The sequence below is a fragment of the Scomber japonicus genome, chromosome 14, assembly GCF_027409825.1.
Source record: "Scomber japonicus isolate fScoJap1 chromosome 14, fScoJap1.pri, whole genome shotgun sequence".
Classification (NCBI taxonomy): Eukaryota; Metazoa; Chordata; class Actinopteri; order Scombriformes; family Scombridae; genus Scomber; species Scomber japonicus.
In genome coordinates, this window is record NC_070591.1 from 10,152,997 (window position 1) to 10,165,949 (window position 12,953).

General features: G+C 40.7%; 2 protein-coding genes across 2 annotated transcripts in view; one reads left to right on the plus strand and one right to left on the minus strand.

Moving 5' to 3' along the window:
• Positions 1-3,014: 3,014 nt before the first annotated feature.
• Positions 3,015-9,107, minus strand: cnrip1b (cannabinoid receptor interacting protein 1b). The gene is made up of 3 exons (XM_053333147.1): positions 8,929-9,107; positions 7,257-7,401; positions 3,015-3,179 (listed from the first exon to the last, which is right to left on the minus strand). Exons 1-3 carry the CDS (start codon positions 9,105-9,107, stop codon positions 3,015-3,017), a joined length of 489 nt encoding a protein of 162 aa, XP_053189122.1.
• Positions 9,108-11,779: 2,672 nt separating this feature from the next.
• Positions 11,780-12,953, plus strand: part of kcnq5a (potassium voltage-gated channel, KQT-like subfamily, member 5a) — a 102,534-nt gene continuing 101,360 nt past the window's right edge. The window contains exon 1 of the mRNA XM_053332754.1: positions 11,780-12,120. Coding sequence (XP_053188729.1) covers positions 11,780-12,120 — 341 coding nt within the window. The remainder of the gene's footprint in view (positions 12,121-12,953) is intronic.

Here is a 12,953-nt window from a genome sequence, read left to right on the forward strand (position 1 = left end):
TTTATAGTTTTACCCCCTTGAGCTGGTTTGTGCTTGTGCTCCCCCTGTTGGCTTTATGGCTACACTGCATTTACTCAACAGGTCTTTTCATATACTGTACAAAGGCTGTCTGTGCACCCTCAAACTTGAATGTACACAACTTGGCAGATGGACTTAATTTTATGTAACCCCCATGTTACTAAATCGTTTCATCAATAGCACAGACTTTCCTCATGGGCAGGCACTAAGTCCATGCTAAGCCATAGATAGATTTTAAGTGGCTTTAGAGGAGCTGGGCTGAAAAGAAAATCTAAACCATGGTATGCTTCATGTCAGAAACTACTATGGACACTGTAGTAAATGTAAGCTACTATAAGTAATAGTATATGGCATTGCATTAGTACTATAATATACTGTAAGTATACAAGAAAGAATACAAGAAAAAACTGTAAGCAATGATTTGGAGATCTGCAGTTTAAAAGCATCAGAGCATCTTGGGTTAAACTGGGATCACTGGGAAGGAAAGTGACAACTAGTTCATAGAAATTACATTTAAAAGACTATTTCCTTGTGAAATACACATAGAGTCACTGAAATCCTGTTTCATGTAACTGATGTTTAATAAAACACTATTAATATAACCAGTACTATTTTCTTATGTGAAAATGACATTTAACCAGGACATAAAAATAGACATGTACAGCCTAAATGGTCCTTTATTCAGCTCAGCTACTTCTGCAGTGTGACCAAATGGAAGAAAACGCTGACCCTGAATGCTTCAAGACGTGCCCCTTTTAAGAGAATCATATTAGCCAGCTGTAGTAGTACTTATATGATGATCTCTAACATAATTCTAGACCGCCACATTTATTTAAAAGAAGTCACCGAAATATTTTTCCATTTCACATTTCAGCACATACCTGCACCAAATTCTGCAGGAGTCTGGCAGTAACACAGAGTAAAACAACTCAGTGTAGAAAACCCACAAGATTTTAATATCTGTGCAGGTTGGTTAATTCCTGCATTCCTCCAGAATCATCCCATTTTACAGGAGTGTAACAGGACTAACAGGATCTAAAACCAGTTTATCGTGTAACTGTTTGACAGTACAAAAACAGCGAATGCAAAAAAGTTGGTGCGAGTGAATTCAATCAGCGCTCTTATTTAAAACCATAGCTAATGGTTTTGGGGACTTTTTCTGCCACACCACATTCAGCAGTTTCTGAGATGCACCAGAGGTTCACGGCACTTTTATAAGTTTCACTTTGCTGCCCAGATTCACTGTTGATTCACTTCAACATAAATCAGTTAAAATAAAACATTTGACACACAATGAGATTTTCCATTTTACTAATAATAACATTATAAACAACACTTTCACAAAAAGGTCAGAATGATATGTAATTTAACAACTATATTGCACAATTAATTGTTATTTTGTTGCTCTGATTTTTTGCATAGGTCAATTCAAAATCTCAAGGAAAATAATTTCATAGACATTTCTACTAAAATACACACAATCATATGAAAACATGTCAAATGTTTCACTTGTACAAAATATACAATTTCTGAAAATATTTACCACAAAATCTTTACCACGATATAGAAAAAAATAGTTTAAAGATATGTCACTAGCAGTTTCTGTTCTGAATTTTCCAAATGCTTGTTTCTTGGTTTTTAATGAACACTAATATTCATCGCTAAGTCTTTTGGAAGAGGTAGAGAGAACACACAAGCTGCAAACAGGGACACAATTCCACCCAAATACAACATGTCTACTTCAAATATGCAAACTGTACAGAAAATGTTACCACAGAAGAATCCACACACAGTACAGCTGCACAGAGTTTCATTCCAAAACACCAAAGGGCCCTTTTTTTCCAAATCATTCAGGCGCAAGCAGTGACACAAGTTCACAGCAGAAGCTCACTTGAGTTTGACATCAAGAATATGTAATGATTAAGAGGTCAAAGGTGAAATGATGAAAGATGACGTTGTTGCATATAGGGACACAGAGATTAGCTTTTCTGTCTTAATTTAGCCTGAAGAGGTGCTGATCTGCACACCTTCAGGAGCTTTTGAAAGATTTCCTGAGTGAAGTGCACAATTTGATTTATTTTGGATTTATGAACTATGTTCAAACATGTCCAAATTATAGAATCAAGATTGTATGTTCAAGCTCAGCATCTTGAAACTACAAGCTACAAGTAGTGCTGTTTTTGATCCATCTGTACAATAATTAGTTGCTTTAGTAGCTGACAGAGCAAACTGTATCTGTAATCTATAACAAAACTCCTTCATATAAAGGAATTACAAGAATTGATGTGAACATTTGGAATGAAACTGTTTACACGTAGACATGGTTTCAAGTACAAGCACCGATTGTAAAACACACACTTACAGTGGCCAAGCACACAGGCACATGTGCACTCACACAAATACAGTACTGTACTGTACACACACAGAAGTCTGGACACACTTGAGGGTTAGCAGATGTCACAACTGAACTGTATGCGGGGAAATTGGGGAAAAAATATTTATCTTAAAAAGTAATTTAACTTTCAGTACATGATTAAATCCGATTTAAAAGGTCTTTGCAGTGAAGTGGGTCATGTTCCTTTTTAAGCTCTGTAAACATGCCATGTGAATTTTGACACATTTGTATAATCACCATAAACAAACAACACTGACAAGACAGGTAACATCACTGCATTTTTCATGAACTGCCATAAGATCCAATTTGGCAGGAAATCTGAAGGATTGCTTTTACATCATAAAAGAGAACGAGGGTGCTTTTTCTTTTCAAACAGAGCAAAACCTTTACATTTTCTGATGTTGGCTGATAATGGAAGGAGTGAAAACCAAAACAAAAAACAGCTCAGTGAAATGGGGTGACCATAGATATGGAAGGGAGGACAAATACAGACATCCTTTCAGCAAGAGCATTTGCTTCATCACAACATACTGAGGGTAAGAAACATCACATGTTGTGATCCTGAAAAGTACGTCACTGAATCTGTCAGGCTGCTCCTCCGTCACACAAACATCTCCTTGTTGACCCACATGAGTGTGCGCGTGTCGTTGGGTTTGCACTCATACTCTATGCTGTTGAAGCTATTTCCCCACTGGCAGTGGTCCCTCTTGTTGTAGTTGTAAAACTTCACCTGCCACACTGTTTCAAACAGTCCTGCTTCTGTGAACTGAAAGAGAAATACATGCAGAAATTAGTCAAGTACATTTTTAAATATGTTTCAGTGTTTTGAACTGATAAACTGATGACGTCACGTACAGGGTGGACAGATGGGAATACACACTCTTAAGAAAAGCATCCTCCTGTACTCGAATACTGTATGAACTTAGTATCCACTACACCATCTGAAGGAATCATGAAGGTGAACTGAAGAGGAAACATACTGAGTGGACAGATGGATGCAGGCAAACAAGCACAAACATGCAAACACATACCACACACCATATCATCCAAGAAGCCCTCGGGTGTGAACTGGACAGATGGGTAAGATACAAACAAGCACGCACAAACTCAGGCTTACGTTGACAGAAGCCAAGTCACATTTTTCTAACATTGTTTTAATGTTTTGTTGTTAAGCTTACAAGATGATAAGAATTTAATGATTACATATAAAAATGAAAGTTTAGGTAAAATGTAAATTAAACATTCACATTAGATGTCAGCCGAAACACACAGCTGAACTCATTTTGTGGTGGATGTTGCTATACCTAGTGATCAGTTAACTTATAATTCTGCTGCGTGTTACATGATTAATGAGAAGTTTATCATTAATATTAACTGGTACAAACAGAACAATTTTAACCCTAAGCCAGTCTTGGTCCCATGTCTTTACGACCTTCTGTTCCAGAGATACTTCAAAAACAGGAAGTGACATATGCCCGGACTGGAAGCTCATATCTATTTAGTGGGGGCGGAGCTTGGTTTCAGGTCTCTATGACCTTCCTATCAAAAGTTATTCAGGAATGTCTAATCCTCAAATGTCTAAGAGAGACAGAGGAGCTAATGTTACCCTCTGAGGCTCTTTTTCATAACCCTACTCCTTAACCCTAACCCTTTTGGGTCAGGGTTAAGGGGATAAATACAGGGGAGGGACAGCTTGAAATCATTTCTGTCTCTGACTTTCAAGGTGAAAACATCTCAAGACCAGTACAGAACTTCAGATTGCTTTCAGTGTGCCACAGTTAATCTGAACACACCAATAACAATGGATGTTGGACGAACAATGGACGAACTTCATGATGTGGGCATTGATAATACTTCAAATGTTCTTGATGCGTTTGAAAAATTCAGCATTGTGGAAGAATTCGTGCATGCTGATTTGTATGTGGGACTACACTTCTACTACTATCCCCATCATTTTCTCCGGTACGTGTTTGATGTGGATGAACTTGTCATTGAGTTTGACAAACTGCAAGGGCTGCACCACATCTTTCTCCCACGTTTCAGCTCAACACCTTTACTGAAGCCACATTACAACATGATGAAGAAACATGAGGACTTGACTAAATACAGTGAAAATGGCATCCGTGCCTTCAAAAATTATGTGGGACACACACTTGGATATGTAAATGGTGGGTACAACCTACTGTTGACCGTTGTCCCATCTGACAGAACAGCACCAGACACAAGGGTGTTCAGAAAAGACCTCTACAACATTGTGGCCACAGAGTTGCTTAATGAAGTGACTCGCCAACCTGTCCCCAAAGGATATGAGCAGACCCACTATCCAAAAGCAGGTCACCCATGACACGGGAAATTACCACAGGATTCCTGCTTCATCCTGAACCTACTTGACCAGGCAATTGAGAAGGCCAGCAGCTGCTACTTCATGAAGGTGAAGGTCTTTCTTAATCAGTTTGGCCAAAAAGATCCCGACACCCTGGAATTTACAGACCTATCTAACCCATCATATGTTAGGTCAGTGTCTGTCCACATGGCCTGCAAGGTTGTGGCCAGGGACCCTGACACTCATGTGGGCTGGGCTGGATGTCAGTGATGACTTGAGGGGTGTCCTTGCAAAAGAAAGCAAAGTCATATTTTTCCAGCTGTATGTGGACTCCTCACATGTGTATGTTCAGATGCCATTCAAGCATTTGTGTCAAGTTATATGTGGGTTGTCAAATCCTTCTTTCAAGGCTGCCACTTTGGAAAGGTGGACCTTGACAAAGTCCTTTCCATTCCACCACACCTTCTTGGTGCCCCTGACGTCCCTGATCTTTATAGCTGGGAAAAAATAAATCTTGTCCTTCACAAAGCCTTGCAGCAGACAAGAGTCCACATCTTTTCCAGCTCTCTCCACCAGGATGTGAGCCTTTGCAAATGTGTTTGGCACAGGAAAGCTGTCCTTGGTAGGACTTTTGTCCTCCCTAACCCTACCTGGCGGTGAATCACTACAAACTCTGTACAACATCCACCTCAGTTGAACTGTAACCATAGCAACGTAAACAAATCAGGTTATACTACAATTTAACCTTTAACCTGTGAAGGTTATATATATATGAAAATGTTCCTATTTACATATGTGTGCCATTTATGACACAATGAGGGACAGACAGCTGTCTCCTTCCTGGTGAAGCTGACTCAGCTTTATGACTGTTGCCATTCAAACAGCTCTAAAGTAAATAATCTTATAGCAATGTTATGACTAGGGATAAAGTCGCCTGGGTGCCGCCTGAATAACAGGGTGATCTTTTCCTTCAGATTTGATGCAGGATTTCACTACAACTGCCCTTTGAATTGTAACTTCATGGTCAATCATGGTTTGTTTTTTTTGTCAGTAAACACATCTGCATCTCCTGGGGCTTCTGAATTGATGAGCTCGAGATTTCTATAGACATGACCTAGGATCTAGGACAATGCAGTTTTTAGCAAACATTAATTAAACATAATTAATAGTGTATGAGTTGGGGACTATTTTCAGCCATGTCACTCAGTGTAACAGTGGCTTATTAAAGGTAGAATATGTAGAATGAGCAGAACAACGCCATCTAATGTCTCGAGATTGTAGTCGCAACAACCAAAAAGTAATTCCAGCAGTCGGGTTGCCAGGTCCGGTGCCGGATTTTATTTTAGCTCTAACTCTGTAAATATACCACTTTATCTACATGTCTAGCCTTTTTAGGCGAGAAAGTCGCCCTTTAGATCCACAATGTGACGCTAATTTGTCCAAATAACATCTGCTTAAAGTTTTGTTCCTGCGAATTCGGAGCCACTCAAGTTAGCCGTGAGTAACGCACTTCCGGTCATTTTCACAAAATAAAACACCCGTTGCCTTTTATTATTAAGAAAACCACAACGATAGAGTTGGTGCTTTTATTTTGAAAACAGGAAGCGAACATACCCTCGCTGTAACCAGAGACATTATAATAAGAGAAGAAGGACTTTGGCTACTCCCACTGGTGTATAATGTCTCTGTTTCAAGTCAGTTACAGCAAAGTAGTAGCAGCAATGTCTCTGCCAGTCTATGGTCTCTGCCATAGACTGTATATAAGAAGGTCTCTGCATGTACTGCCTAATCCTAAACACCGATTGGCTGGTGTGTGGTGTCGTCAGAAGCAGAAGAGGATCACGGTCGTGAACATCTAGTGTACTCTGAGATGGACGCGCAGGTCAGGAAATGACGTAAACGGACCGTATATGGTTTGTTATTTGTGTTATTACATTACGTGTTGGACTAAATACATGTTGACATATTGAGGAAAATATTCCGGTTTTATGGAAACGGATTTCATATTTCACAAGAATGGATACTTGGCGAGCTGTACAGAAAGTCCTGTGTCATAAGATGATCGTTGTGGATAAAGGGAAGACTTTGAAGGTATGTAGGCATTATAGCTTTTCTTACTTAGCTCAGGGGCTAGTCGAGCTAATCGCTAATACTATTACGGCTGTGAGCAACCATATAACTCGTGAGTGGTCTTGAATGAATCAGAACAATCTAAGCTTTCCAACAATGTACGGCATGAGTATATATGTTTAAGGGTTGGTGTTTAAAACATTCAGAAGAACGTGTGGCTACCTCCTAACATCCGTCCCGTCCCGTGAACGGAACAGCGTGCGTTAAGAGGTTAATGATCAAATATCAAAATCCGAATAGCGTCAGAAAGTCAACCCACTCTCCACATTTCCATTGCTACCGTTTTGATACTTCATGGTACACAAACAAATAGCATCTCATATTTGAGCTCTCTGGCCTCTGTCTCCAAATTAAAGTTAGCTTTCTGCACCTTGTACAGTATAAACATACCTGTATGTTAATCTGAACAGGTTGCCTCTCTCCACTCTTGGTGTGTGTCACCCCCTCTGTGTCATACAAGCCGCTATAGATCACTGACTGTGGATCTTTAGACTGCTGCTCCAGAGGAAAGGTCACCGCACCCACACTCATTGACCTGCGGACAGGCACACAAGAAAATCAATTCAGCAATAAACAGGATCAAGTCAATAATATTTAGGTGAGAGCACTAAGGGTGAATCCATAAATGTTTTTATTTTAGTAGAAATTACATGTAAAAGCCTGAAATCTGTGATTTACTAATAAAGTGGCTAAATGGGTCATGTCCTACTACAGATTAGTGAGTTTTACACTCATTCATGCATTTTTTTTCAAGCCAGGAATTCCTGCTACAAATCATCTGGGGGAATAGGTCCACAGCTGTGTTTCATGCCCCAAATTAAGCTTAACATCTCCTGTGAATCATCCCGTGTGTGACCTATTTTTACACCATGGTGCTCATTCAGGCAGCAGGCAGACTTGTTTCACGGCCTGATATATCAAAGACTAACCCTTTTATGGACATGGAGGTACAACAACGATCATTACATAATCATGAATTGTAGGCAAATGGGACGCGGGCGGCGGCGACACAAAGCCCAGACACTGGAGTCCTAATCTGTGGTGGATTTGACATGCGGCCAATTGGGGTTTATGCTGCCTTCAAGCGCTCCTCGTAAAATCCTACTTCCGAGCGCTTTATGTGAAGAAAGGACTTGTTGAGTGCTCAAGTAGCTACAAGCTTTTTTTGGCAGAAATAATCACGCAAAGTAGAGCTACCGTATTTTTGCTCTACTAACATGAAAGCAATTGTAAGAGGTATATGTACGTAATGTTTTGCCATTAATAGTTTATACCTGATGACACGCTGCATATGTTCAATGCATATTCTCAATCCTGTATATCACATCTCTGCAGCTTGGGAACCTGATAAACTATTTTTTTCATTATTAAGATATTTTCCACTTCATGTGCAGTAGTTTATAGGCTCGCAACCACCATATATTTCTATTATTTCTATTAGGCTGTGCATGCCTTTAAAATCTGCTCTTGACTTCTCCATAACAAACCTGTCAAGATCACTGTGCTATTAGTGCATGCGATGAATGAGCCTCATCCTTTGTCCTTTACTTAAAGTCCAGAAACGTAGCTAATTACCCTCTGCGTTGTTAAAGTGAGAAAATGTGGGAAAACTACAGGGCTGGACATTAAGCAGGTAAAGGCCAAGACCTTGTGAGGGATATCTGAAACATTTTAGGGGTGCTTTAGGAGATTACAAATACCCCATCGTGCACTAATTTAACTGTAATTCCATTATAGAGAGTCGCAAACTAGCAATAGGCCTATAATATTAAATGAACAATTATTATCGATTGTCTACAAGCAATGCCACGTCCAGACAAAAACAAAAGGTCATCCATTATTTGGACAGCTCTTGGCATATGTCCTGTTGTCGTTTCACTTGGAAAGCCTCCATATTCCATTTACATCCATTTTACTGACTGGAAACATGTAAAATGTAATGACCTGCGTGGATTTTTAGATAAAGAAGTTATAGGAATATTGTTGCCTGGTTGTAATATTTGTCCTCGTAGTTGTTTAGGTTATAATCAGCGTCTCAAACAAAAATCGGAGGGCTACCTACGTGGCCTCGGCCGCTCCAGGTTTAATGACCACCTCGATTTTGTACTTGGACCCGGTCAGCAGCTTGATGGTCCGTGTCTGTCCGAACCGGGCGCCGTCAGACTTGAAGAACACCGCGGTGTTGTTAGGAAGCATCTTCATGGAAATCCCAATTTTGATTATCTGTGGTACGTCGGCCATTTTTCCATATAGCTACTATAGACACCGAAGATCAGAGGGATGCGTGACACCAACGACAAATCACAGGTGTCTGTCAGTTCATGAGGAGAAATGCCGTGAGAAGAAACCCATAGCAGAGCGCACAGCCCGGACGAGGAATTGCGCAGCGCTGCGCCCCATAATCCCTACCAATGTGCAGCACAGTCCTAATCCCAACCAATGCTCTCTGAAAATCTGTCACATCCCCCCCTTTCAAACACTCCCCACCCTCTCTCTCTCGCTCTCTTTCTCTTCTACATACTCTTTCCCCCGTCTCTCTCTTTTTCTTTCACCTCTTCTCTCTTTCATTCGCTCCCTCCTTGATCTCTATCTCTTAAGTGTCCATCTATCTTTAAACTCTCTGTCTTTCATAAAATATCATTGTCGCTGTCCGTGGTGCTGAAGTCCTGCCAATTAAGACTAGGGATTATTTTAATTGATCCCTTAAGGGGGTTGCTACAACACTAGGATAGGGGTAACAGAACAACTAACAGAACACACAACCGATAATTACCATCATGAACATAACACAATCGATCATTAAGACTAATAGAGTATAGGCTAGGTGGTAAGCATATAAATCAATAGGTGCATGCGTAGCCTTTAAAAACACAGCATTAAATGAAGGTAATGCTTAAAGGTGAGCTTCATCTGAGGTGAGGTACAGATACAGATAGAAAGACTAAAATGAACTGCTTAATTTAAACAAAATAAAGCAGTAAAATAAACTCTAAATCATACTTTGAGCAGTGTAACCCTATACCCACCCCTATTATTGCATAATAATTATGGCTCCACGCATTATGAATTGTATATTAACAAAATACTTAGGGGGAAATAAATTCAACTCAAATGGAAAACTCCAGATATTTACCACTGATTGCTGAGGTCTTTAAAAAAAATGCTTTGCATGAGTGATCCCTGTAATACCTATGTCTGAGCACTAGAGAGCAGGCTTTGATCACAACAGGGAATATGGAGAGAGAGAGAGAGAGAGAGAGAGAGAGAGAGAGAGAGAGAGAGAGAGAGAGAGAGAGAGAGAGAGAGAGAGAGATGCAGTCTTTCAAACTACACTACACACACCCTCTGATAGCCTTCCCTCCCTGACCTTAACCATCTTGCTCAAATCTCACCATGGCTAGTAGGCGTGTCATTTTTGCCCTCAACTGGAACAATTTGGTGGAAAAATAGCCCACTGTACCTTTATTAAAAATAAGAAAGAAAGAAAGAATAGGAGACTACGTGTGATGGCGTCAAACTGCTGACATCATCGTGACATTTGGATGGATGAAAGTGGCAAAAAGCTAAAATCCAAAACAATTAACTTCTCAGCAAAAACTACTGTCAGCTTAAGACTTAAATAAGGGATATCAAACAGGGAACATGGGGGGAAACTGCAATTTATAATCATTCAACTTGGACAGATTTAGGCCTGATACATGTAACATATCATGGTTGCATTGCTCCTGCATTGCCTTTGTCTTTTCTGCTATTTAGGCTTTTTATTCATTTTTATTATTATTATTATTATTATTATTATTACACATATTTTTGGCTTGTATATCACAATGCTAGCCTGGATAATAAATTAGACTGAATTTTAGGTCAGTATCTAGTTAAAGTACCGGTTCGAAATCCAAAATTGACTAAAAAATTGGTCACGTGGTCAGTCAGGAGGGAAGAGAGTGACGCAGCTGTTAACAACATACGGAGAAAACGTGCTCGGTTCCGGTTGAGAAAGTTTGGGAAGTAGACCACCGCGACTGGTGTCTGATTTTATGATCTAATGAATGTAAACTTAACTTACTGTTGAATCAACAACACGGTTTTAGTGATGTCAGGCAGATAAGACACCACAATGATCTGTATGTTAACCTACTGTGTGGAAAACCATTTTATATAGTAGGCTATCTTACACCAGCAACTGCTTGACCATTTCCCTCCTTAACTTTAACAAAGGAAGTGACTTTTTAAAATGTTCCACACGTGTTGTAAAGCAGAGCTGTGTGAGTGGCACATGCGGCATACATGTATGCATATATTATCTGATTTTTTTTTTTTTTTTTTTAAATGACAATGCTGGTCGTTTTTAACATCTGTCTATTTCTCCGATCGCGTAAAACCTGCGTCATCGGCGCACCGGTGGCTTCTGACGCTTTTACAGTTTACATTCATCTCTGAAATTGGAAGCCAGAAATATAGCTCCTGTAACTGCGGCTGTCCATGAGGAGTTCACTGACTTGTCAACTAGTGCTGCTGCGCGTAAAAGAGATCCATCGTTTAGAGCAGCACCGGCTGGCTCCACACACTTTAGGAAGAAACAACACGGAGAGTGAGAGTGAGTTGGGGAAGAAAGACAGTGTGGGAGGGTGGGAGAGCCCTCCCCCAGCCAAATGTCTCGATGGATCCACTCCTTCATAACCCAACTCCTCTCCAGCCTTGTGCAGATGGCCAAAGTGTCCCAACTGGTCTGTGAATCTGCTCAAACGTCCACAGAATGACAAGATGAGAGCAGGTTAGTGTTTTTTTTAAACACCCCATCCACTGATTTGTTTTATTTAGTGCATAGTTAAAAGTCCAAGTATTCAAACACCCTCTGGCACAAGAACACTTGGCTGCATGTGAGTGTCTGCCGGTTTCCTGCCGGTGATGCCATGCCGAGAAGTCACACCGGCGACGACAGCGGAGGCACCGGGCTCTGGCTGAAGACTTCAACGGGACGCCGGGCGCAGGGCTACACGCTGAAAGATGTGGAGTCTGGGCAGAGGACGATGAACAACGCGGTGCGAGTCGGGGACGGTCTCTTGTCTCCTGCCACGGCAGGTGCGTCGGGAGCAGAGAGGAAGCAGGGTGCCCGGCTCAGCCTGCTTGGGAAGCCGCTGACCTACAGCGCACAGAGCGGCCGCAGGAACGCACGTTACCGGCGGCTCCAAAATTACCTCTACAACGTGCTGGAGAGACCGAGGGAATGGGCGTTTGTCTACCACGCTTTTGTGTAAGTACTTCAACTTTTAGTGACATATATCAAGTGCTGTTCAGACACAAGCATCTTTTCATTTAAAGCACAACTTTCCAACATTTTCATCACAATAAACGTTTAATTTAAGCAAGGATAAAGTGAACACATGGGCTTTTTTGGAAAATATAACAGGTTTCAGGTGATAGTGGCTGCTGCTCTCATGGTAATGACCAGCTGGGGTCATGGTGCACACACACATCATACAGTAGTACCACACTGATGAAAGTTGTTTGGGGATGTGATGCGTTTCTGAAATCATGTGTTCTTTTATATTTTCTCTGATTCTCACACATATACACCCTTACCCCCCCCCCCAACACACAGTACACACATGATCAACATCTGTCATGCAACCTAGCCACACACTTTCTGACTACATTTCTTTTTCCAAACTTCTGTCATGTTGGTGATTGAGATGCTCTGACTGTGAACATTTGTTTCATCTTTTGATTGATTTACTGTCACATCAGTGTACATCCATACAAGATTTCTTTTGTCAACTGACCACCTGTTGCTGCCAGCCACATTAGTGTCAAAGACCCCAAATGAGTTAGAATTTAAAACATGTGTATACAGTAGGTGTGAAGGTGATTTGAAATTGTTGATACACACACCTGTTAAATTTGATGCACCTTTTATGCAAACTTCACGTAGAGTATTTATAAAAAATAGAGATAAAAGTAGACTGCATTAGGGCCAATCTCTTTTACGTAATGCTGGTAGCTCCCAACAGATTTGGGGCTCGTATAGAAGGTCAGCGAGCTGTCAACTGAAAAGGGTGAATGTAATATCAACTACTGCTACTCCCT